The sequence below is a fragment of the Lissotriton helveticus genome, chromosome 4_1, assembly GCF_964261635.1.
Source record: "Lissotriton helveticus chromosome 4_1, aLisHel1.1, whole genome shotgun sequence".
Classification (NCBI taxonomy): Eukaryota; Metazoa; Chordata; class Amphibia; order Caudata; family Salamandridae; genus Lissotriton; species Lissotriton helveticus.
Window position 1 is genome coordinate 1,849,753,657 of NC_136063.1, and position 24,351 is coordinate 1,849,778,007.

The following is a 24,351-nucleotide window of genomic DNA, read 5'->3' on the forward strand; positions in this document are numbered from 1 at the left end:
TATGGCTGTAACCTTGGGGCTAAGGCTTTAGCTAGTATCTTTGCTTCTGCATTTAGCAGAGAAATCGGTCTATATGACATACACTCCTGCGCCGGTTTACCAGGCTTGTGTATCGGAACAATTGTAGCAAGTCGCTGGTCCATAAGTAGAGCCCCAACTGTCAAGCTTTCTTTATACATATCTAGGAGGCGTGGCACTATTTGTGTAGCCCCTAGTTTATCAAATTCTATCGGAATGCCGTTGGACCCCAGCGCCATCCCGGTGTGCAGCGCCCTAATCGCTTGCGCAATCTCTTCTTGCGTCATATCTTCCTCCAGAGCAGAGACTGCATCCTCCCCAAGGGTTGGAGTTTGTATATCGTGTAGAAATGCAAGGTTTTCTTCCACCGTTGCATCGGCCACTGGTATGTATATCAATTCGTAATGGTGTGCTAACGCGTCTGAGATCTGCGGCGGGGCCTGAACTCGCGTACCATCCTTTGTACGTATCTGTGCAATCCAATTATTCACCCTTTCCTTCTTCCCTAACCAAGCCAGTAATTTACCTGCCTTATCCCCTTGGCCATAGATGGTGTGCTGAGTTTTTGTGAGCCTGTCAGAGACCTCTTCTTGTGTGTATATTCGTGTTGTGCCAGGTTTAGTGCGTGTGTCGTATCCTCCGAGGTACTTAACGCATGCGCCCTTTCGGCCCTCGCTACAGCCTCCTTTAGTTCTTCTATATGTTGCTGTTGATCCATCTTTTTTCCCGTAATTGCCAATATTGCATGACCCCGTAGTACCGCCTTATAATCCTCCCATAGGACCAACGGCGAGGAGACTGAGAGCTCGTTTTCTTCAAAATAGTTTTTAGTGGCCTGGAGTAAGGCTTTCCGTATCCATCAATCCTGGAAGTACCCTGGTCTAATGGGGAAGAGCCTCCAATTCTGCGGGCTGAAGGATGTGTATGTAATGGTGACTGGGGAGTGATCGGAGATGCCCCTTGGGAGAGGTTTAAGGTCCGTCATGCCCAGCATCCCTGTGGCCAACGTGAAAATATAATCTGATCTAGAGAGACTATTATAGGCCCCAGAGTGGAACGTGTATTGTCTGTCGGTTGGGTACCTAGTCCTCCATACATCAAATAAACCAAGCGCCTCCACAAAGTCCTGTAGTCTGTGCCCCCCCCCCCCCCCCCTGCCTCCCTCGGAGGCTGTCTGTCTATCTCGGGATCCATAACTGCATTAAAATCTCCCCTGTTAGAAGGGGCGATCTCAGAGGGCCAGGGTATGCTCACCCGGTCACCCCAAGACCCACCTCTTCCACAGAACTTGCCGAGTCTTAATTGTGAGATCCTCACCGGGGGGGGGGGGGGGGGGGTGTCAATGCCTTCGAGTCTAGGATCGTACCCACTGAGCTCACACCACACTTACGAACAGACAGCACACCGTTGGATTATAGTAGCAAAGTCTTCATATAAACAGTAAATGACGAAAGCACTCTTATGTACACGGTGGTCGAGGGACCACAAAGTCTTTGAGGATTCGGGAAGGGGGAAGCGGGACAGTCTTTTAGTCTCTGGGTCAGTACGAGGCGTACCCTAAGCACAGCTCTCAATCCTTGAGCCGGGGGGGTACGGGATGATTGTCGCACCGACTGCTTCACCTCCGTCGAGTTGGCTCGGTCGTGATGGTGGTCTCGATGGTCCAGCCGGACTAGAGTACTCCTCGAGCCGCGACGGGGTCAGCTGGGCTCGATCTGGAGAAGGTCGTGAGGAGCCGCGACAGCGTCAGCAGGGCTCGGATGGTTGTAGGTTCAAGCTTGAGCCGCAACAGCGTCCGCAGGGCTCCGGTGGTTTTAGAGGTCGAGCCGCGACAGCGTCAGCAGGGCCCCGATGGTACGAGTTCAAGGTCGAGCCGCGACAGCGTCAGCAGGGCTCCGGTGGTACAAGTTCAGCTTGACCCGCGACAGCGTCAGCAGGGCTCAGGTGGTTCAGTTCCTGGTTGCGAAGAAGGAGCCGCGTCAGCAGGGCTCAGAGGTTCAGGATGAGTTCTTCTTAGGGTCAGCCGCGATCAGATCAGCTGGCTTCAGGTCCAAGACACAACTGCCCGCTAGTTGTCGGGCGGGCCCAGTTATAGCACATTGGCCCTTTGATCTCCGGACCCTCGCAGGCGGAGGTCTACGGCCCTGGGGGCTGGTCGTTGGCGAGGTCCGGCGGGTGGCTCTTTGATCCCTTTGAAAAGGTGGGTCCGGGAATTCCCAGACGCCCAGCGGGTCTGGAGCCAGCACTCGGGGAGGCCAGAGGTGCGATCGAAAACTGGCCCACAGGGGAGGGCCAAGGGTGTGACAGATACCAGTCTCTCAGGGGAGGCCGGAGGTGCCATCGAAACTCCCTGGCTTATCTCACTTGGGGAGCCCTTTACCCCCCAGCCGGGACTGGCGCGCCTTTGGAGTCTGGGTTTCGCTGGGGCCGGGGTCACGCTAGGCCCAGGGAGACAGGGATCTCGGGAAGGGAAAATGGCTGCCGGGCCTTGTGGGGCATGCCAGGTTAGGCGCTCGGAGCCGGGAGTGGAACGGGATAGGCAGGCCTGGTCGGGGAACTACGGGGATCGGGGCTTAACTGGAGTAGGACGACCAGGCTCGGGGTGCAGGCTACACTAACGGGGATGCTGCGTAGGGGACTCAGGGAACAGGCCTACGCTCACAGGGTGTGGAGGGACATAGGCGAACCACGCCACGTGGCCGGGTTCAACACGCGTCCCCCCAGCTGAAGGCGGGGAGAACTACCCATCCTCTTGGGGGTTCTCTTCGCTGAGGCGGAAGAATCGGGACAGGCCGTCTGCGTTGGCGTGGTCAGCACCAGGCCGGTGCTCAACGGTGAAGTCCATCCCCTGGAGTGAGATGGACCAGCGCAGCAATTTGGGGTTCTCCCCTCTCATCTGCATTAGCCACCGGAGGGGTCGGTGGTCGGTCTGGACCCGGAAGTGAGTACCGAACAGGTAGGGCCTCAGCTTCTTCAGGGCCCAAACCACCGCGAAGGCCTCCCGCTCGATGGTGCTCCACCTTTGTTCTCGAGGGAGTAGCCTCTGGCTAATGAATGCTACTGGTTGGTCTAGGCCGTTCTCGTTCACTTGGGATAGGACCGCTCCGATGCCATGCTCGGACGCGTCCGTCTGGACCACAAACTCTCGGCAGTAGTCGGGGGCCTGTAGGACTGGGGCAGTGCACATGGCGTCTTTCAAAGTTTCGAACGCCTCTTGGCAGATGGGGGTCCAGCTGATTTTCTTCGGCTGGTTTTTGGAGGTTAACTCCGTGAGAGGGGCTACGATGCTGCCGTACCCCTTGATGAACCTTCGGTAGTACCCAGTGAGCCCTAGGAACGCCCGCACTTCCGTCTGGGTCGTGGGGGCCTCCCAGGCCACGATTGCATCGATCTTGGGCTGGAGGGGGGCTACGAGGCCGCTTCCGACCTGGTGCCCGAGGTAGACTACGGACCCTTGTCCGATCTGGCACTTGCTCGCCTTAATGGTGAGACCGGCCCTTCTCAGGGCCGTCAGCACCGCCCAGAGGTGCTGGAGGTGCTCGGACCAGTGGGAACTGTAGACTGCGATATCGTCCAGATATGCAGCGCTGAACTCTTCCAGCCCAGACAGTACCTGGTTCACCAGTCTCTGGAAGGTGGCGGGCGTTTTTCATCCCGAAGGGCATCACCCGGAAATGGTAGTGACCGTCCGGGGTGGAAAAAGCGGATCTTTCCTTAGCTCCCTCGGTAAGGGCGATCTGCCAGTATCCACTGGTCAGGTTGAACGTGCTAAGGAAGCGAGCAGCCCCTGCTCGGGGGATGGGATGTGCATCGGTTCTGGTGACGGCATTGAGCCCACGGTAGTCAACGCAGAACCTCAGCTCGGGAACAGCACCGGGGGCGGCTGCCTTCGGAACCAGGACCACGGGGCTAGCCCATGGGCTGTCAGAGGCTTCGACCACCCCGAGAGCTAGCATCTTTGATATCTCGGCCTGGATGCAGGCCCGGACTCGGTCAGGGACGCGGTAGGCTCTGTGCCGTACCGGTGGGCTGTCCCCGATGTCCACGTCGTGGACGCACCAGCTGGTGACGCCGGGGGTGAGGGAGAAGAGGTCCGAGAACTGTCCCAGCAACTGGCGACAGTCCTCGCGCTGCTCGGGAGAGAGGGAGGAGGAGAGACTCACCCCCTCTATGGAGCCATCTTTTTCTTTCACGCACAGGAGATCGGGGAGAGGCTCCGTTTCTTCTTCTTCCCCATGTCCGTGGCGAGGAGCAAGCTCAACTCGGACCGGGCGAAGTGGGGCTTGAGGCGGTTCACGTGGAGGACCCTCAAGGGGTTCCTGGGGGACTGCACATCGATGAGATAGGTCACCTGGCTCTTACGTTCCACCACCTTGAAGGGCCCGGTCCACTTGTCTTGCAGGGCACAGGGCTCCACGGGGGCCATCACCCAGACATGTTGTCCGGGCTGAAACTCGACCAGAGTGGCATTCTGGTCATACCACCTTTTCATTTCTTCTCGACTAACCTCGAGGTTGGCCTCGGCCAGTTCTCGGAACTTCCTAGTCTGGTTCCAGAGGGCCAGAATGTATTGAAACACATCGGGAGGGGGCTCTAGGGCCGCCGTCTCCCACCCTTCCTTGACCAGGCTGAGGGGCCCCCTGACGGGGTGCCCGTAGAGGAGCTCGAAGGGGCTGAACCCCAGGGACTTCTGGGGGACTTCGCGGTACGCGAAGAGGAGACAGGGAAGGAGGACGTCCCACTTACGCCTCAGGGGCTCTTCGAGACCCATGATCATTCCCTTGAGGGTCCGGTTGAATCGTTCCACCAGGCCGTTCCCCTGGGGGTGATATGGGGTGGTAAATTTGTACGTCACCCCACATTGTTGCCAAAGGGACTTCATGTATTTCGAGATGAAGTTGGTCCCTCGGTCGCTGACGACTTCTCGGGGGAATCCCACCCAAGAGAAGATGGTCATGAGGGCCCGCCCCACTACGGGGGCCGTCACCGTTCGGAGGGGAATGGCTTCGGGGTAGCGGGTGGCATGGTCCACCAAGACAAGGATAAAGCGGTGACCCAGGGAGGTCCGGGGGTCGAGGGGGCCCACGATGTCGATTCCTACCCTTTCAAAGGGGGTACTGACCACGGGGAAGGGTTGGAGGGGGGCCTTGCGCTTCCCTCCGCTCTTTCCGCTGGACTGACACGTGGGGCAGGACTTGCAATGGGCTTCCACATCAGAGCGCATGCCCAGCCAGTAGAAGTGGGTGACTAGGCGGTGATATGTTTTGTCTTGACCCAAGTGTCCCGCCAGGGGCACACGAGGCCGGGTCCAACATCCCCCTATAATCAACTCGCCCGTGGGGAGGGCAAGCAGGAATTTCCCCAGGTCTGTGAATGCAGTCTGGTGCAGTGTCAGTGGGATATATACAGATACGACATTATATGGTCTACCGTCCCATTGGCCTGAGACTGCTGCAAAGCGTCCCTGAACGTCATTGTAGGTCTCCGACACCACCATAGGGAAGCGTTTATCTATTAGGATACCTAAACCTCTAGACCCAGAGGTAAATTCTGAGTGGACTGCCATGTGGAACCCCCATCTGTTTAGGGCCTTAACCGTCGTTCCTTGCAAGTGTGACTCCTGAATTAATGCCACTGCCGGGTTCTTCCGTCTTAAATACTGCAATACCAGTCCACGCTTAATTTTATCTCCAAGCCAGTTTACATTCCAGGAGAGCACTGTTAACTGCGGCGCCCGTTGCTGGGCCTCCTGAGTACTTGGGGCTGTGTCTCTATCACCCTGGTTTTTGGCTGCCATGATAGTCGATTGCTGGCCAACGTCTAGGGATTGACTCAATATGATCTGATGCATCATGCTTCGTTATCAGTTTCCAAAAACTGGGGACGAATCCCCAACAAACCTTCCCCTTGCAAACTGACCCCCCCTCCCCAAACCCCCTCCCCTCCCTGCTCCCCTGCCCAGCAGATTTAGAACTACCCGCCACCCCAACATAGCAGAGTGCTTCAAGCCCATAACAGCGTACATTCGTAACAGGGGGGGGGGGGGGGAGAACGAGCCCGTCCACACCGCCCACCCGCCCTTGCTTAGCGTCTGTCTAAAGCCTTCAACAGAGCATGTATGGTCCATGACTGTTCTCTTTCAATTACAGTAATTCCTCCACCCATTTCCAGTTTATCATTACCATTATCTCAGTCCAGTGTGACAAAGACGCTCCAATTGGTCTGCATTTACTCATCTCTAGGAGACCACAGATCCCCCGAAGCTGCGGAGTATGGCCACAGGAGGAGACGTCCTCAACCGTACGTTTCAAAGTTGCTATCAGAGCTACGGCGGCTTCATTCTTCTGCATTGCCTTGTCTTAATTCCACTCGCACCCTGCGTTGCCTCTTCCTGTTCTTCCGCCTCATCGCGCTGGGATAGCCTCCGTCCCTTCTGCCTGTGGTTCCTGTTAGCCAGTCTGTTGCCTCGCCCGGCGATTCAAAAAAACAAGTTTTCCCTTCCGCCTCTACTCGCAATTTAGCTGGAAACAGCATTGCATATTTCAGTTCTCGACTGCTGAGCTCCTTCTTAACTTCTGTAAAGCTGCGTCATTGGGCCGTGACTGCCGCTGTATAGTCCGGGTACAGTGTCACCGTGCAGTTGTCTATTTTGAGGGAGGGGGGGCCGTCCGGGCTGCCTGAAGGATCACATCTCTGTCGCGGAAGTTAAAAAGTCTGGCCAGGATAGGCCGCGGGGGAGCTCCCGGTCTGGGTCGCCCGCCCGGGACCCTGTGCGCTCTTTCCACCGAGAAGAATTGAGAGCCCACGCGGGCACAGCTGCGTTTGTATCAATTCTTCCACAAATAGGTCTAGTGCCGGTCCCCTGACACTCTCCGGCACACCAACTAAACGCACGTTGTTGCGCCAAGAGCGCCCTTCCTGATCGTCCAGTTTCGCCGACAACTGCAAGTTCGCCTGTTCCAATTGCGCCACCTGCTTCTGTAGTATGGTGGTATCCGCCGTGAGGGTTTTTGTAATGGCTTCCACCTCCGTCATCCTGGAGCCTATTTTTGAAAAGTCCGCCCTTAAATACTTTAGCATGGACAGCAAACAGAGAATATGGGAGAGAACAGAGTACCTCCTTAACTGCAATGGAAGGTCTTAATGTCAGCAATGGACGCATAAAACTCATTTAATTAAGCCATCAAATCATAAGCAGCGAACTGAGGTAGATAAGAAAGCCTTTGAATCATGGGAAAGAGATGGAGCCAAAGCCCTCTCTGAGTCCATATCGTATAGATAGATGGTCTGTTGCCAATAGTAAGAGAAACCTAAAAAGCAGAAAGGCAATTTCAAGGTGTGTTGCCCGCGGCACAGGGAGAAAGCGAACTATAAGGTGGTAGATCACTATGAAATGCATCAAGACCTACTGCATTTGGTACTTCATTTTTGTTTTTTAAATGGTGACTGGCAGCAGAAGAGTAGGATAAACAGCACCAGGACTTACAATGGATAGCAAAATGGGTTCAATGTGTGCTTCATGAGCCCTCGCTGGCATCCATAATGGCGGCCATAGCAGACTTCAGAGGTACAATACACCCAAAGATCGACTAAAACCGAGATCGGGTGCGCCGCCTCGGACAATAATTGCAAGGCTCTTGAACTATAGGGACCGTGATGCGATCCTACAGGCAGCACGAATACATTGTGACCTCCCACATGAAAATGCGACAATAGACTTCTTCCCAGTCTTCACTCTACAGGTCCAAAAGTTGCATTGTAATTTTGGAGCAGTAAAAAGAGAACTACGGAAAAAGGACATTCAGTACAGGATATACACGGCTCGGTTGAAAAAAAATGGCAGAGGGGAAATCCTGGCTCCTCGCCACACCGGAAGAGGCCTAGGAGTGGTTGAAGGGGTGGAGAGTTGTAAAACAGAAGACTCCCAAGGCAAGAGAACAACAGATGCAAGCGGGCCCGACAGAGAAGACAGAATGGCAAGGAAAAGAGTGGAGATATCTAGAAGAGGTGGTGGGCACTCCAATAAAAATAACTGAACTTAACTTTGAGAAGGACAAGCTGCGTGGGTAATTGTGCCTTTATGAGACTGATGAGAAGGTTTATAGGGTGGGGGAGAGGATCCAGGGTGGGGTGATAGTATGAGCTAAGAAACACGACCCTGATGTAGAGAAACAGACAAGTCAGAGACGAAGGGGCATGATGTAGTATAGCGGTAGCGGGCACTAGCTCACCCCAGCATGGCGCACTTTAGTAAGAGCCGACAGGCTTTCTGCAAGTTGGGGGGGGTGGATGGTTCTACACCTGTCCAGCAGGGTAGCATGGTGGGGGGGGTCTTAAGTTTTGGGATATAGATAGTCACATTAGGGAAGGTTAACTTTTTGTTACTCTGTTTATGCTCAGACATCACCGATTTGAGTCCACACGAACGTATAAGGTTGCAGGCCATGGGAAAGCTAACTGGCCTGCATCATCCGGCAGATGACAGTTACCACATGGCAGTCGGGGGACATTTTAATATATTGTGCTGCAATATCTGCGATGACACAACCCAGACAATCATTGTAAGGCACCAGGCCGATGGGGGTACAAGCTTCAAGCACACGTGGGATAAACTTTGGGTTCTAGGGGCTTGGGATACTTATCAGGACACCAGTCCCATTTGTACCAGGTTGGAGTTGGTGCGTTAATATGGGTAGATGCGTTGCTTTAACCGGCAATTGGAAAGGCAGGCCACTAAACATATGCTACGTTTATGTTCCCCCATGACTACATACAGACACCCTCCCAGTAATCAGAGATATCATACTAGAAATACCCGTGGGCACGCTGATTATGGGTGGTGACATTAACTAAGTCACGGACCCGCTGTTGGACAGATTTTCGGGGCAGCGGGGTCAGGAGGTTGAGAGCCCCTAGATGGATTTCCAGCAGCAATGGGGTTTACAGATCTGTGAAGAGCATATAACCCAAAGAGTTGTCAATACACACACTCCTCAGCAGTGCATAACAGTCACTCTCGGACAGACTAATTGTTTACACTTCAGATGCAGGAGGGCCAATTCAGGGGAGCAGCCCACAAGGCACGTGGGATTTCAGACCAAACCCCAGTGGAGGTCCAACTGCAGGGTGTGTGAGAAACAACGTTTTGCCCCCGATGTTGAAACCATGGTACTTCAGGAATAAACAATTCACAGAGAATATACAGGAAAGCACGACACAACATTTCAAGAGAATGAGGAATAGGTGGAGGCTGCCTCCACTCTGTGGGAGGCATACAAAACAGTGATTAGGGGATACATACAGGTACAAATAGGCATACAAAAGAAAGAACACACTAAGGACGTCGAAGAGCTTTAAAGAGAGATAAGCCAACTGGAAGGGGTGATTATTGTGGAGCGAGACTTGGATACAAATGCAACACTCAGGCTTAAGCTTATCAGCAAGAACTCAAAAACTTGAGTGAGCATAGGGCGCGCACACACATTTTGGAGTCCCAGAGGAGGCTGTACGACACTGGCGATAAAGCAAATAAAATGCTCGCCTGGCTTGAAAAGAGAGATAGGGAGAGGAACTGGGTTTTTGAGATCCATACTCCTGAGGGGGGCACCCATAGTACAGGAGAAAATATAGCGGTGGCATTTGCACATTACTATGAAATACAATACACCCCCTCTCGATGCGCACAGCAGAGGACTGTGCCGAATTACTTAGAGAGTTTAACCTCCCATCACTGTCTACGGAAGACAGAGATTTACTAGATCAGGTCTTGACGATTGAAGGAATAACGAATGCCCTTACTGATTTACAATCCGGAAAGGCAGTAGTTCCTAATGGTTTGCCGGTGGAACTGTACTAATGTGTTGTGAGTAAGATAGCACCCCACATACTCATAATGTATCAGGAGTCAAGGGAAAAAGGGGAGCTGCCGGCAGATATCCGTGAAGCCACGTTAACAGTGATACCAAATAAAGACAAAACCCCTATGGAGTGTGGGTCTTACAGACCAATTTCACTACTGAATGTTGAAGCGAAAATACTCGCAAGGGCGCTGGCGACCAGACTACAGGCGGTAATCTATGGTCAGTCTTCTCTGGCTTCCAGTAGCCAAACAAACTGTGTGCATTCAAGCTGGGGTGCATCATCTTCAAGGCTCTTCATGGCAGCAGCCCAGCATTTATATCCGCCCGGATTCAGTGCTATGTTCCTCTCCGGGACCTTGGGTCTTCCCATCTGAATCTGTTGGTTATCCCTTCTTCAAAACGGAAGAAACACAGGGGACTAAGATTTGGGATACTGGCCCCTCAATTCTGGAATTCTCTCTGTCTGGAGATTAGATCTCTGACCTCTTATGCTCTGTTTAGGAAACAGTTAAAGACCTGGCTGTTCCGACAAGCACATGGCTAAATCTCCTTTGCAGCAGTTTTCTCCTTCACTTCAGCGCCATGAAACCACTTGTTGTACGTGTGCTATACAAGTACTTTTAACATAACATAACATCTCCAACTTGGTCCATCCGGGCCAATCAGGGTTCATGCCTCATAGAAGCACAAGACTTAATCAAAGGATATTATATGGGGTGCTACACTGGTCCAAGGCCAAACAAAAGGAGCATGCAGTTCTGCTATCTTTGGACGCACAAATGTCGTTCGATAGTGTGGAATGGGAGTACATGTTTGAAACTGAAACGCTGCACAGATTGGGTTTAGGTCCCAAGTTTTGCGAGTGTGTAAAACTTTTGTATCAAGCTCCGCAGGCCAGAGTGCGGGTTAATGGAGTAGTCTCACGTCCCTTCTCACTCAGGGTACAGGTCAGGGCTGCCCGCTCTCACCAATGATTTTTACAAAGGCTCTGGGACCATTGGCAGCGCGGGTGAGGAACGATCCAATCCTATCAGGAATCAGGGATGTAGGCAGCTGGGACGATGTACTGCCTTATTTGATTAATCCATATAGATCAGCGCATAGTGTGCTACAAATATTCCAGTTGTTTGCTAGCTACTCTGGGTATACGATTAACTGGAACAAGTCCCTGAACTTGCCATTAAAAGGAAACATCCCTCAGCGATTGATTGGGACGATACCACGGACTCCTAAACATACGTTTACATACCTAGTCACACAAATCTCAATGAATGAAGGTAACTTTTTGGAAGATAACCTACACCCTCAGATACAGCGACTGAAGAGGGACGTAGACAGCTGGGGGAGCTTGCCCATATCACTGATGTGGAGTGCTACGATTTTTTAAAATGATGTCATAACCCAAACTACTTTATATCCTACAAAATACCCCATACAAAATACCCAAGTCTGTGTTCCAGGGTATAGATAGCGAGCTGCGCAGACTTCTGTGGAACGGGGGCTGTTCAAGAGTTGCACTCCGTAAATTACAAAGAGGGGTCTATGTGGGAGGGCGTGCAGTCCCAGACATTTGGAAATACTACTGAGCCTCGCAATTGATGGTGTTAAACGACTGGGCATTCACAGATCATAATGACCCGGCCTTTTGGGGAGATCATTGGGCTATGGGAAAGAGAGGTTATTTAGCAGCAATCTATCGTAGAGGAAGAGAAAAACAACTTTCACCACACACACACACACACACACACACACAGACGGTAGTGAGGGCCTGGCGGGAAACGTCCAAATACCTAGGGTGAGAAGGGAAGTTGACGGGGAGGACACCGCTGTGGGACAGCGACCTGATGCGAGAGGTGGGGGCCCTGTCAGGGTTAAAAAAAATGGGAATTGCTGGGGATAGAAAGTCTGGGTGACATCTGGAGAGGACGCATACAGGTAAAGTTTGAAACTCTACAAATTGATTATAAGTTGGAGGCTCAGAAAGATACAAATATCTCCAACTGGGACATGCCCTACGCCAACACATAAGAGAGGGGGAAACACCGCCGGAATACTCTCCACTAGAGGACAGATTGTTGATCGACACCATGAGGACCAAGGCAACCTCTCTAACTTATAATAAAATCTTTTATTACTCACCTAACCTGGGGGAGTGTGGGAGATGGAAGTGGGACTCCTAGAAGATGATGATTGGGAGGAAGCGGTACAAAGCCCATGGGAGGTAGTGAACACGGCTCGTTTTCATCTCATCCAACTGCGTATCCTACATAGATCGTACGCTTCCAGAACAAAGCTACAGCGAATAGGTCTGGGTACATCCAGGTTTTGTTTGAGGGGTTGCGGGGAGGTTGGCTCCTTTTATCACATAATCCTGGAGTGTAGAAACATACATAATTCCTGGACGACCGTGACACGAATCATGTCACAGGTCACCAACCTGGAGATCCCAGGGGTGCCACGATGGCTACTTTTGTGTGTGACAGGTGACAAAATGGGCTAAATACACACTAATATGGCTTAAAATAGCAGCAGTTGTGGCAAAAAGAAATAAAGCCAGAATGTGGGGATCAAATCGTACACCTGATTCGAGAGAATGGGAAAAAGACATGGATTGGTGTTCGTGTGCCGAGATAGCAAAATATGAAACTAGAGGTTGCCCTTACAAATGGGACAAAGTGTGGGGTTCATGGACGGCATATCAAGGACAATAAACAAATGAGCAGGAATTGGGATGGTAAAGTATAAATAGATCACTAAGGGAATAGAAAAAGAATCCCATAATCCTAATGGTTGACAACTGTGATAGGCAAAGTTCAGGAGGGAATAGGTTAAAGCCATGATATCCATGTCATGATCTGATGTATGGAGCATTGTTTAATAAAAAGACTTAACAATGTGTGCATCATTCAGCAGTTGCCTATACTCAACATACAATGTGCCATGATGCACACAAATGGAAACTTTCGCTTAGGCTTCTTGTAAAGACATAGCCTAATCTTCCCCTCTTACAGTACCAGCCAATAGTGCAACCCAGAGGAGCTAAAGTCCACTAGGCTAAATAAGAAAAAAGTGACAGTCTTCATTCACAGTAAAAATGAAACTATTTCTCTCTTAAGGAGACGAGTACTGGGTAGAACTAAATACTTTGCCACTCTGCTACCACCCATTTCTACCTTGATAATCTTTCGGCTGACAAGAGAACATAGAGCACATTATTCCTGAAGATAGTAAGTTGGCACACAAATGTAGAAATGGTCTAGCGGAAGTATCATGTTCATTCTGTGCACTGCAGACCTAAACTACAAGCTACTTTTAGGAGAAATGTACTATTTGTGCCAAGGACCTAAAGCAACGGGTATAAATAAGCATACTTTACAAGCACCCACTCTGTGTGTTACTGAATGGACCAGTGATGTTTAGGGTCAAACACCCTTAACACTAGGAGGAAGATGCCCCATGCATTTGCTAAGACTGTATCTTCACTGTGGGAGGACTAGCATCTACTTGAGTAGTCTCCAGGCTAGAAGCATCATTTTCTGCTGCACTGAATGCTATGGAGCCAGGTTGCAGTGTACTCTTAACTCTCCTTCAGACCACCGGTCAACAACGTGGTTAAGTAAATCAACTTACAGCTACTCCATGAAATCCTTCCTCCAACTGCCCATCAGGAGGAGTAAATAATAATGACTTGTTTAGAAATCATAAAGGCTCATCAACAGGCTTCTAAGGGTCCAAAATCAAGCATCCAGGACGTGTCTGAACCTGTGGCTGTGCAACCCCAAAAAACCATAATTGAAAACACTCCACCATCTCCCATTTTTACCTTTTTAGTACCATACCCAAGGCTTAATGTTGTAGAGGTCAGGATACCTATGGGGAACTAGACAGCCAGAATATTTCCAACAGACGCCTTACCTTTCAATGACTATGAAACAGCACAAACATACAGATCCCTGGGAGTCGGAGACTCAGACTGTGGGTCTCACTAAACCCAAATCTCAGGAAATAATCAAACTAAACCCTGTCAAGAAAGGCCTGAAAACTGAACATTTCCCATAGGAATATCATACTCTGTACAAAGCGTTCCGATGTAACTGAAAGGAAACTGGCAGCACTATGTAAAACAAATATATAAATTAAATTATTTTGCAACTGCTTTCTTGTATTTTTTCCCCATCAAGGTCCACCCACCTCCTTAATAGTTTCGTCCTCAACACGTGATCATTGTGTGCAGTCACTCCAGGGGTGGCTCCTCCATTAAGGCCGAGGAGCGTTGGCCCACTAAAAAAATGCCCAAAGATAGAAAAATAAAATGGTAATAAAGTCCATTTATAACCATTTCATTTTTCAAAACCCTGCCCTGAGCCCAACCTTAGAGACAACATAGGGCTCCAGTGCCTTGGGAGCAGCGAGATTCTAGAGAATCTCCAGGAGACTTTTTGTAACGAACTGCTTAATAATTTACCCAATTGGAAATTGGATGATAATGTTTTATGCCACTTTCAAGTAGGTTTTAGAGTAAGAGCAGAAACTGTGGACCAGGTCTTCCATGACCTCATGGCCAAGTGGAATGCTTGGACATCAATAAGGGAAATCTCCATGTTGCCTTTGTTGATCTACGAGCTGCCTTCGACTCTGTCCCTAGAACTGTTGATTATGGGAGGTGCTGGTCACTATGTGGGTCCACACATACCTCTGAAAGATAATAATAAATCTCCACAAAGAGAATTATGCTTAGCCGAAATGGGGCCCTAATGACGAACTCACTGTAAAAATTAGGGTTAACAAAAGGAGTATACCAGGGTTGTGGTTTGGCTTTCATACCATTTTTGTTTTTTATTTTAATGGTTGGTTTGGCTTTTTGGCTGATTGTGAGAACTGTTGTCCAACATTAACTGACCAAAATATTCTGGCATTGCTTTTTTTAGGACACCCTTCTTATTTCGAAATCTCCCACGGGTTTACAACACTTATACAAAGGTGTTCTATGTTTTGTTCCACTAACTGGCCAGAAACCAATGCCCAGCAAACAAAATTGACACAGTTGAATCAGCATAAGAACTTCAGAGAGAATATTAGGTTGGGAGAGAACATCCTCAAGAGGGTAAAATTAGGCTGATTCCAACGTGTGGGAGGACACAAATTACCTAAAGCTCCCTCCTGATCAAGCACAGGGCCTCCGCTTTACTAAGAAGACACCTTATCCAATGTATCTGGCCTTTGAAATTAACAAAGCACAAGCTATATGTGCTGCACTCTATGGAGCAGAAGTATAGGTTTACTGTGATATGGCAAAATTAGGGGGTGAGGAAAATAAATGTATTAGATAGTACTAAACCTAGGGCAGGGTGCCCTACTTCTCCCCCTAAGTTTAGATCTTGGTCAGAAACCTATTGTAGAGCATTGAAATCTAAGACCTATTTTGTACTGGATTCTCATTTGGAGTACAGAATAGCTGATGCAATACAGAGAGGCCCTTAGAGAAGTTTTTAGGCTGATCTTAGACCAACAGGATTCCCTGGCTAACCCATGTCAAAAGGTGCTTGATTGACCTAGATTGGAGAAACGTTTTGAAGAATCCTTCCTCCACTCGTGCGGTTGCAGTTGCTATTGTAAAGAACAGGTTTTGGGGTTGCTTCATGCAAAGAAGCGAATCATCTGTCTCCTATGGTAGCCGATCACAAGCTTTCTTGTTCCAGAAAGGTGTATTTTATTTTGAGACATTCTCAGACATTATTCACTCTGTTTTTAAGATCGCTTTAGTTGAAATTTAGATATGGACTTTGTATTTCAGTTTTAAAATGGCTGTTTTATTAATGGACTTTATTATGTGCTTTGAAAATAAATATTGAAAATATGTTAACACGGACACAAAGCGATCATCAGAGGTTTCACCAGGTGGAATACTCCTCCTGCCCAGTGTCTCATTAGATCTCTTGGCCACACAACTGATCGTACATGGGAATGAGTACCTGTTGAAACAAATGGGCAAAGGTATTTTGGTGAATTACAAACTGCTACTGAAGCTGCGTTTGAGCCCTAACCTGCATAGGCCAATGAGAGGATATGGAGAAAAATTGAGATGCCTTCAATAGAGAACACTTGTAATATCTAGACATACGCTTCTTAGTACCACTTCTGGAAGACCATAATTTAGGAGGAGACAACCCCTTCCATTCAGGTTCCAATTAGCAAAACCACAGAACTCAAAAACGTTTCGAAAAGCAGTTTCCCGAGGGGGATCAACAACTGCAACTTTCACTGAAGCAATAAAAAGAAAGTGCAGCTGTTCAACCCCCTTTCTTTTTCATAGACTAAATATCTAGCATTAGAATTGCAAAAATATATTTATTGTAATTCTGAAGTTCATTACAGGATGGCATGAATCTATCTGCATGTCACCTCATACTCTAAACCACAAAGCAGGCTCTAATTGTGACTTACATTACGTTCACAAAATACATTTTGCAAAAGTGTGTATGTTGGAACGTTTATGCTTGCAGCACAGATTCCAAAAGTATGCCACATGCTTGCAACTAGAAGACCTCTTTCATCAGAAGGTGCATAAGTCCAAGGGTTTAATGGAGGCGGCAATATGGGGCAACCATGTTTAACAAATATTAAATACTCCAAGCCATACACGAAATAGACATTTAATTCAAAGATTGGATGGAATCCACCAGGAATTAAAGGCGAGTAGGTTTTTCATACTTGGGAATTCTGCAGGCAGAGCAAGGAATTTCCCAAACCTATGAAAATGTAATTTTTCTCACACTGCTGCTACTGTATTCCCTTTGTGCTTTGATGGCATGCTCACAAAGGATAAAATGTTCACTAGTAGTAAAAATGTTGATTGACTTTACTCGAGTAGCTTGATCACTTTCTGGAAATCTTCACAATTGAATTTGGTAGACCAATCCACTTGGGCAAGCACAGTTTCTGAGGGATTTCCATACATATGGCAACAGTTCTAACAAGTCCTTCCTAACCTCCAGCATGACAAGGACTGTATCCAGGTTCAGGCTCTTCGGTCCATTTCCCAGGATCACACAGTTAACAACCAGACATGTCCATACTTTAATCAATGAAGCTCCAAACAGTAAGATGCAGACAGTTGCAGCTAGCCATGGACTCCGGTAAGCACAGGTGTTCAATCAGCAAGCTAACTTCCCTAGATCGGATACAGGGTATTAGTTAAGCAGGGAGTCAGGCAAAAATAGAGGACAGCAATTCTCATTTTCTTCAGCAGGTGAGTCATAAGCTGCTTCGTCTCTATGGTCTGTCGACAGTAAATGCACTGGTTCTCCGGTTTTTGGATAGCTGTCATTCTGATCAGATGAACTTCCCAGAGCCACATCAGTCACCTGATAGATGCCCCAAGGCTCCATATTCACACCCACAAAGCTCAGTTTTTAAATGGCACCCTAAACAACCATATAGAAAACTCATTCCATGACATGGACTATACTTTAAATATTGTTAGTCAACATCCAGCACCTCGGATCCTTCATGGAAACCATTCAAACCTAGATTTCTACAAGCTACTTGTAGGTGAAGCCAACCAAACAGAGTTCTTGCTCATCAATGAGGGCAGCATGCTTTACACCCAGAATGAAACATCAATGTCCCACATGAGCCTAGATGGCTAGTGTCTATAGTTCACTCACTATGTCATGGCCTTTATCTTCCACACACACCAATATTTGCTTAGCTATCAAGGTCATCCTATGATCCACATTAACAAGGGCAATGCATTGCTCTCTGGCCTTGCAGACACCACCCTAGTTCAATGAAGAGCTGCATGCAGCCAAATGCCTCATCACCAACTAAATTGGATGGACCAGAATGAAGAGAAAGAAACACCATTTCACTATCTACGCCGCCCTGAGAGCATTAAACAAATGTACCTTATATCTCCCACTACCCTCGATACAATTTAGGGGCCCTATCAATAAAGCAAAATCCTATCCTGCTCCTGACTGCAGAAACATTGGTGCGCAACACTCTGCAACATTGGGGGATGACGTACCTCTGTGCAATGTACGACTAAGGGACATTCGTGTTCCTAGAGCATAGGAAATCTACCAATAGATTTGATTCCATTAGAACAGTTCCTTTACTCTCTATTGAGATGCACGGCCTTCGAGCACCTCCCTGGTTTTCCAGTGGAACCAGCAGATGTTACCCTACTGACAGCCCTTGTACAGTTCACTGATTTAACCTGATTGGCCCACAGACTATACCTGACTTTCGCATCACTCAAACTTCCACACTCAGATCGTGCTTCAAGTGCATAGGAGAGAGATATAAGCGACATCACATAGGCATAGTGGTGATTTTGTTGCATGCAGATCAAACTTGTTTCATTACCATCACTGCTATATGGTACTGCATTTCACATACTCCACGCTTACTCCACATTCGCGAAACGGGCTAAGGTAGACAACACAATGTCACACATAAGCCCCAAATGTGGTTAAGACTATGTGGACGTCATTCACCTAGTCTGGTTGTCTCAAGCTGTACAGCCCTTTGGAGCACGGTAGCAACTATGCTGTTGGACATACTGGACTATCATCTAGACCTAAAACAGCTCTCTTGAGTTATGCCAAAGATATACCATCCGGGATCTGCCGACTCGCAGGCCTGGCACTCCAGCAGGAGGATGGCCATGCGTTTGGAATGTATTCACTCATCCCATATGCAAGAATAGCAAACAGACTTTGCCATTTGCAATACGAGGTGTGCAGTATATGCCAAACTACAGCCCCTACTTCCCGCCCCAGGGACCTATGGGGCCCCATCCGCACCTACTTAGCGAAGACTGCAACGGATACTGAGGATTGGGGGAATTAGACCCTCTGACACAGGTGCTCTATTGGACTTAACGGACCAGTCACCGCGGTGATCTACAGACACTGTTTGGGGGGAAATAGTACACACCATGCTGCCCTCTGCATACTGACTAGACGACTGCTGCACCTAGTTAGCATTTCAATGAATGTAAACGATGGTATCACACTGCCAAAGTTCTGCTATGTGATACGTGCTTATCGAAATAAGCCTCCTGTCCTGCTGATTACGTGTTCTGTTCTGCTAACGCACCTTTAAACCTTAATTGCAATAGGATACTGGTCCATAGTAAGTTAAGTGCTTCTGTCTGTTAAAAAACGAATAAAATATTTTTTAAACTATTTAGTGAAGAACTCAAACCTACTATTTCACTATGTTTTTGTCAACCATTGTTTAACTTTGTCTCTGCTTGTAATCACCAACCTAACATTATAAAGACCACCCTAGATGTATGAACACCTAACTGCCTCTTCAAAAATATATTTGTGAACCACCTCAACTCTGTAAACACCCTTGCATGCACACCTAACACCCACATCAAGGTTGTGATGAAGAGAGCTTTGTTGCACTCCGGAATCAAGTCTGTGGTATATAAATACCTACCCCCTTCAAAAACAATTAAATCAATGTGAACAGAAGCTGCATTCCTTGTATCCATAACTACAGGCCACCCAGATCTCTACTGCTAACACTAGCATTCTCCTAGATCAGTGGTTCCCAAACTTTTGACTCCTGAGGACCCCCATTGAGTCACCACTGAAAGCCGGGGACCCCCAAGCAATTTGTATGAGTTAAATTTCAAATATTAAAACAGTAATTAAAAAAAAATACACACGTGTGCACACAAAACAAATACTCAAAGTACTTAGGGTCAGATTTACAATAAGTGACGCATCCAAGCATATCAGCAGGGATGCGCCACTTATTGTGCGCCATGCCTCCGCCACCATTGATGCGCCGCATTTACAATGCTGCGCCTCATGGGGCAAAAAAGCACAGATGCATGGTGCATCTGTGCCGTAAAGGTGGCGCATTGCTGGAGTTGCATCGCAAGCGCGACACAGCTCCAGCAATGCTCTGGGGGGCTGAATCTTGTTAATGCTGCGTCAATCCTTACTCCTGCTTCAAGCAGGCGCAGGGTTTTGACGCAGCATGGGCCCCAAAGTGACTTAGTGAAATCTTGTAGATTTCACTCAGCCACTTTTAGGAGGCGTTCCTGCGCCGGAACGCCCCCCACCCCGTGCCGGAACGCCTCCTTCTGGCGCAGGGCTTTACAATGTGACGCATCTCCCAGATGCGTCACGTTGTAAATACCCTGCACCATGGCGCATCTTTTGCGTCGCCGCTGCATCACGAAAGTGACGCAACGACTGCGTAAAAGAGGCGCAAGGGGATTGTAAATCTGCCCCTAAGGATTTTGGGGCCAGATGTACGACCATTTCATTTAGCGCCTCGCAATTGGCGACACATTGCGAGTGGCAAATTGCGAGTCGCTAAATGAAATGTACAACAGTGTATTTCACACTGTTTTGGATTCCCAATGGGGTCGCAAATTGCGAGGTTCATTAATATTAATGAGCCTCTCGCAATTTGCGAGCCTACTGGGAATGCCAGCCCTCCTAGGTATGGTGCCTGCTGGGCTCTGCAGGCCACCATGTCTGGGACTGCTTTTAAATAAAGCAGTAAAAAAAAATGCAGCCCATTTACGATGCATTTAAAAAAAAAAGAAAATGAAACGTTTTCGTTTCATTTTCTAAGGCAGGCAGAGGTCCCTGGGACCACTGCCTGCCCTTAAAAATAATTTAGCATGCATTTGCAAAGGGTAAGGGGTCCCCTGGGGACCCCTTCCCATTTGCAAATGCATTACCATCTACTTGAAGTAAGTGGTAATTGCGAGTGTTTTGCGACCGCAAAACATTTGTACATGGTTTTAAGACTCGCTATTTGGAAGGGAATGCCCCTTCCAAATAGCAAGTTGCAAAACCTATATAGCGAGTCGCAAACGAATTGCGACTCGGGAAATAGGCAATACGTTTTTGCATGTGAAAGCGGGTTCACGAACCCGTTCGCGAATATAAAAACGGATCGTACATCTGGTCCTTAGTATTTTATATTGAAGTAATAGCCCGTCACATGTATTTCATTTGTTTTATAGCATCTCTCATATCATTGTAGGATGTCAGAGCACTTTACATCACACACATATAGAGACATTGAATCGTACATGTAAATCAGTGTGTATATAAAATGTTTAAAGAGTGCTTGGTCTGGAAAAGCACAAACTCAGGATTCAGAAAATAACACAGTGGCTAGCACTGACTTTAACATTAAAAATGTATTTCCACCCAAATAAATCTATTTAGCAGCATCAGGATAATGAATAACTGGGAAAAAACAAAAGTTACTAACTGATACCATGCAGTTTGCAAGCAGCAGTTTGATGACAGTTTATAGGTCCCTCTACTACATTACGATTGTCACTTATGAAGTGCACGGTAACAAAAGAATCTCTGTGACAAAAGCAGTAACCACGAACCTATGCACATAAAATGCTGCTTTTTAAAATGCATGTTACACGTTCTTTGCAGTAGGCACATTAACCCTCTGTGCTACATTAGTTAAGTCAAAGCTGCCACTAAACAAAACTCTCCTCATGCTCCAGCAGGTACATTAATCACTGGCTTTATCTTGACACATTTATTGTTGCTGGAAAGCTGCTAATTATACAAGAAACTTTTCTGTGCTTTTTAAACTGTTGCCTGTGGACCCCCTGGGAATGTGTCACGGACCCCTGGGGGTCCGCGGACCACAGTTTGGGAAACACTGTCCTAGATGGTTGTGTCCAAAAAAAGTGCCATATCAGCTGCTGCATCTAGTTGGGTGTGTTCATTGGAGGACAATGCAAAATGAAGAAAAATGTTACAGTGTAGCAAAACTGGTTAATGTATTAATATCTGAAACTATGTAGGTCAACGCTGTGCAACAAATGTATTTCCATAAAATCAGTCTGAGGGAGGGAGGGCCTTGCTACTTTTAAGAGCAAGATACACCCTGGCCGGATTATGTGGTCATCCTTCCCAAGATAATCAGTCACAGAAATGCACTGGAATGTCTCAGTGGAATGATAAATGCCCAGTCTGTTTAACAGTTCGCTCTCTGAGGGGTGTTCCTATAGCCAAAACAATCCCCAGATGCCACAACGCATCACCTTCCTGATCTCACTTGCAGATCAATAGAGAAAACTTCAAGTTTGTATTCGAGCTGTGCAAAGGAAAGACCGGATGAAAGCCGTGCACATTATTCACTTTCAGTCACTCCATTTAAGGCATCAGCTCTCTACAAGGTAGAACGCGGCAGTCGCTCAAAAAAAAGTGCCTACCACAGTGTGCTGAACTCAATCATTTCAAACAGAATAAACGCCAGATAATTTTTAAAAAAATCTACGCCTTTCCTAATGTCTGCATCTATAAAGTAGATCCACATTTCTGTGGTTAAAAAAAAAAGCTAACTCACCGGTTTAGATTTTCATTAAAAATCCTTATGGCGATAACGGACAGAAATCGAGGCTGCCTGTATACAGTGAAAGCCTCAATAGCAGTGATCTTGTATTTTGTTTACAACTGAAACATGTCAACCCACTGGTTCGTGGTGCGTAGTTTATAATATGTTTAGTATTTTTAAGGACCCCCTACGCCTGAAAGTAAACAAGGTCAGAAATAAAGTGCTATAAACTAAATGCACCTTAATACCAACATCCTTGAGGATTTGACGAATTTATCAATGACAACAACTAAGTTAAAAAAAAGGCCCTGATTTGAACAATTACTCTAGGTAGGGTAACTACTTAACGTGACGTATTTAACATAATAAAATCTTAAATGATGCTGAATGCTTTTCCGCTGACGTCACAACAGTTCTACTGTGGCGTCTGTATCCCAAGGACTGATCGATGATCAATGCCATAGGTGATCTCAGGAAACAGGATGATTCGCTCTCCGTATTTCAGGGGCGTCTCAAGTGCACGAGACGTGAATGGGGCTCCCAAGCACAAGTTAGGTATATGACAACGCGAGCAGCTACCTTTAAACACCACGGGCAATGCACATGACTCGAGAATTCGTTTTATAGAATAATGTAAAAGGATACCTTAAATATCTTCATCAACCCTTCTGCACAACTTAACTAAGTACCACAAGTTATATTAGCTATGGTAGCTATGGTAAACAAACAACAAAACCTAAACCTTCTCAAAAGTACACGTACCTGTACAGCTAACTTTCTTAGACAGTTCAAGACCATCACACAATACGCCACGCACTGCATTTTATATACAGCATCAGACATTAACGTCTCAAGGGAGGTAAATATTGCAAGTGAATTGCACCAGAAAGTTCGCTGAGAGCACAAACTTGATTCCACAATACAGTAAAATAGCCATTTTCAATGTCAGAGCCTGAGGAGAGAACAGAAGTTGCTCGCGCCTGCACACAAATAAAGAGAGGGTTGCTTACGGATGTGGAGCCGGATGAGGTGGCAATGTAAACTTTGATCACCATCCTGCCGAGCTGTCTTCTTCAGCGTGTACTACTGGAATCCAGGGGCTGCCTAGCGAATGAGATGCACAGGCTGCGGTTTCTGCTCGTTCAGGAAGCCGGAGCCAGCGGGAGCACATTGCCCCGCCCACTAGTCCCGCCCTTAGGCCCCGCCCACCCAGTCTCTGAGGTCACATCAGAGCTGCCTGCTGGTGCGAGGGCTGCAAAACTCGGAGCTGTCAGTGTGGCCTTTGAAAAGTATCCGTATCCACAGACCACCAGATTCGAGCGCTGCAAGAGCCTCTTTCCACTATGTGGTGCACTGAAAACAACTGTACATGATAATCTCAGGAAAAACAGAACACAGGAATGGTTAATGTAAATACATCTTTACTGAGTGCCAGGCCAGAAGGAGATATAATCCATGCCTGGATTTATTGTTGTGCGGCCACGTTACAGCTCTTTCGCTGCGACTGTGAGTGAAAAAACAGCTTTTAATTTAAAACGGTAATGGTCGTAAGGCTACAGATTTCTTGGCAGTCATTTTTCAGTTGATGAATTTACGAATATATATTTGATCTATATCGCTCTGTATTTAATTATGACTGCCTCATCACAGTCCTTCGTTCTCTCACAACCTTTGGGTTCTACTATGGTGTCAGGCGACTGTGCTTGTGTTTCGATGTCCTAACATCCCGAAATTACACACTTTATAAAGCCTCGGTTTGAGTCGGCTCCGGCTTTTAAGCTAACAATATGGTAAGATTTTTGAGGCCTACTCTGAAAATGTCCCTACTCAATACCACAACGCAGCTTCTGGTTAGCTCAAAAGGTGTCAAGTTGGAATTTGAATTACTGCAGCACCTCCTCGCCACACGACTCGGAAGGACCCTTCACCTGACACCACTGCCGCTTCACCCGCGATGTAGGAACCCCCACAACATCTACCGTGCTGAAATCAGACCAGAGACCACAGCTTCACTGCACACTGAATGCCCAATCCCTCTGCAAGCACGCTACAGAAATCTGGGACACCAAAACCAACCTTACCCTAACGTGACATTCATCACAGAAACCTGGCTCACCCC

General features: G+C 47.7%; 1 protein-coding gene across 1 annotated transcript in view; it reads right to left on the reverse strand.

The window, feature by feature from the left end:
• The window catches only part of SH3BGRL (SH3 domain binding glutamate rich protein like), a 272,717-nt gene extending 249,135 nt beyond the window's left edge, over positions 1–23,582 (reverse strand). The window contains exon 1 of the mRNA XM_078688504.1: positions 23,243–23,582. Coding sequence (XP_078544630.1) covers positions 23,243–23,287 — 45 coding nt within the window. The 5' untranslated portion in view covers positions 23,288–23,582. The remainder of the gene's footprint in view (positions 1–23,242) is intronic.
• Positions 23,583–24,351: the final 769 nt, after the last annotated feature.